This window comes from Galeopterus variegatus, unplaced genomic scaffold (assembly GCF_000696425.1).
Source record: "Galeopterus variegatus unplaced genomic scaffold, G_variegatus-3.0.2 Scaffold3928, whole genome shotgun sequence".
Classification (NCBI taxonomy): Eukaryota; Metazoa; Chordata; class Mammalia; order Dermoptera; family Cynocephalidae; genus Galeopterus; species Galeopterus variegatus.
In genome coordinates, this window is record NW_007730039.1 from 254,827 (window position 1) to 257,600 (window position 2,774).

Below are 2,774 nucleotides of genomic sequence, written 5' to 3' on the forward strand. Positions count from 1 at the left end.
GCCCCTCCTCCTATGTTCTGTAGCAGAAAGAAACACAGTGATGAATCGTTCTTCAGTAAGAGTAGTCAGGTTTCTAACTCCTTTTGTTACACGATATAACACTCCAGTCTGAAGGGAAAATCAATGGAATAGAGGTCTGGAACTCGGCCCAGCCATTCCCCATGGATGCATTTTCCCCTGCATTCTTAGCTTTAGACCATTTCCAGCCTGTATTTCCAGACCTCCAGCCTAATTTAGTCTTAGCACACAGTTGCACCTGATTCACAGCCCCTTCACCAATTGACTCCAACCCCCTGTAACACCCCCTCCCACCACCTTCTCAACCTCATATCTTTAGACCCAATTCAAACCATATGCCTGTCTCTGAGTTCCTAAGAGTTGTGCCTGTTAGCATATCCAGCTGTCAACCACATCCAGCCCATTGCCCGTCCAGAACTTACCCACACTCCTGCAGCCAGTCTTCAATCTTATTGATAGGATTCCCTGGAAAAGTCAGACCCCAGGTCACTGTGAGACCTGAAGGAAACCAGACCCGCTCCCTGCAACTCTCCCCATTCCACAAGTTTATCCTTATCTAAGCCACACTATTAATCTTTTCCTCCCATACGCTCCCTGCAACTCTCCCCATTCCACAAGTTTATCCTTATCTAAGCCACACTATTAATCTTTCCCCCCCGTAATCTTTTCCTCCCATACACTTTTTCTTTAAGGTGAGAGGACTATACTCATATATAAAAACAGTGGATATTTCTTTTCTCTCTGCCTCCCTTCCTCCTTCCTCCCAGGAACCTGGAAAATGCCCGAGATGTCAGGCCCACTGCTCTCTCTTCCCCAAGTTTTGGATCCTTCTCCTTAAAAAAAAGAAAAAAGAAAAGCACAATCTTGTGTTTATGCTTTTTGTTTCCTGCCAAATAAGCAAGGAGTAATTTATTCCTGTCAGAAATTTTTACTCTTATGTCTGTGGCTTCATTTGAACCGCAAGGAAGCTCTGAGAGGCATGTAGAAAAGGTACGACTACTTCAGTTGGAAAAGTACACCTTAGAAAGGCATGTGACTTCCCAAAGGTCACATAGCCTGTTAGTGACAGAGTTGTGGCCAGAGTCCAGGCATCCAGCTTGAGTATAGTCTTGTTACATAGACAAAATTGAAACACCCTGACAAATTCATTCATAGAGAACTTCTAGCCTCGAGTTCTTACAGAAGTTTCTCAGGATGATGCAAAAATGTGCTTCTTTCTTTTTCCCATTCTAATGCTTGTCTCTTTCTCACATAATTCTTTTCTTGCATTACTTTACACCTCTTCCCTTAAACTCATTTAAACCTGTCAAAATAAGTCCAGTGAGAGCCTAGCCTAAACAAGGTACCCACTGTCCACACTGTAGACCCACGCTGTTGTCACATTCTGCACAAGACCACGCGGAAGTCTGTGTGATCTCTAGCTGCCTCTTACCTTCTTGGAAAACGTCATCCAGGCTGGAAGGCTCAGGATCTGAGACATCCTGCAGGGCGGCTGCAGCCTCCTCTTCCAGGACGTGGGTGTGCCAGTTACGGCTCTGACGGAGCCAGGCCCGCCGCTTCTCCCAGGATGTGGGGCTCAGCACAGAGGCCTCCATGGCCCTGGCTCAGAGTTCAGGGCCTCTCGCCACGCTAACGCTGTCCTGAGAGTTGAAACATGGTGAAACACCCTCATCCTCTGCTCAGAAATCACCACTCTCAGGGTTGCGTCCTTCCCCCACCCCCAAATCTTCCTGTCTCTGTGCAAAGGAGCTTGACCTCTCTGCTCAGTCAGGAGGAGGGAGGAAAAGCCTAGCTCATCTTCTGTCTCCCTGCAAAAAAAAGAATTGCTCTGGGATATCTAAGTGCCAGGGCAGTCTTTGAAGCATCAAGCATTATAGGATTTAAGAGACACTGAGAAAGGTCTTTGTACTTAAAAAATCTTTACTTCTCATGATAGTTGTTATGATGTTTTAGAAAACATTTTTCTTTAATACTTAAGAATTTTGTCTCTCAGAATCTTCCATTAAAACTAAAATACCTTTAAATTTACAATTTACAAAATTCACTTTATTTTTCCCTCATCAAGATACATGAAAAAGTTTAGGATCTCAAATGTTAAACAGTCTTTCTAAGGTCCCACAACCGGAAAGCCACTTCAACTACATTAATTTTTGTTTCTGTTTGTTTTTTGTCTTGATTTGTTTTGTTTCCTGTTGAATATACTAGGGGTTCATGTAGGATTTCTCTCAGAAAAAAAGATCCTATGATAAAAACAAGGAGACAAAGCTTTAAGCAATTAGCAGCCAGCACCTTTAGGATGATCTCTTTCTAATTTGTTAACTTTTATTTCTACATAACTACAAGTTAATTCCTCAGTTCATTAAAGCAATTACTGATTCCATAGATTTATATTTCATTTAACACTCCCTGAACAACACATCTGTATTCCTCCAAAAGGTACAGAATGCTGGTACTAGGCACATATTCAAGAGGAACAAAGAGGGGAGAGTCATTCAGTTGTCCGGGTAGAGATTAACAAGGCTTGAGGCTAATGTCTATTCATTGGCCTGTTGCCTCTTCCCCATGGGCGACATTCACATCCCACCAGAGCGAATAAGTAGAAGTGGGACCATGACTCTTCAGTATCTTATCTCTGTATTTCCTCGAGCTGCCATAAACAATTGCATCGTCAGAGCCACATTTTTAACTGTGGAGTGAGGGAAAATAAAAAAAAAAAAAAAAAAAAAAAAAAAGAGGGCCAGTTTCTAGAGACTTCT

The 2,774-nt window shown here is 42.8% G+C and overlaps 1 protein-coding gene across 1 annotated transcript in view; it reads right to left on the reverse strand.

Annotated features, from left to right (window-relative positions):
* TESPA1 (thymocyte expressed, positive selection associated 1) overlaps positions 1 to 2,774 on the reverse strand; it is a 52,438-nt gene that overhangs the window by 38,385 nt on the left and 11,279 nt on the right. Inside the window, exons 2-3 of the mRNA XM_008586295.1 lie at positions 1,451 to 1,658; positions 441 to 483 (exon numbers count right to left, since the gene is read on the reverse strand). Coding sequence (XP_008584517.1) covers positions 441 to 483; positions 1,451 to 1,613 — 206 coding nt within the window. The 5' untranslated portion in view covers positions 1,614 to 1,658. The remainder of the gene's footprint in view (positions 1 to 440; positions 484 to 1,450; positions 1,659 to 2,774) is intronic.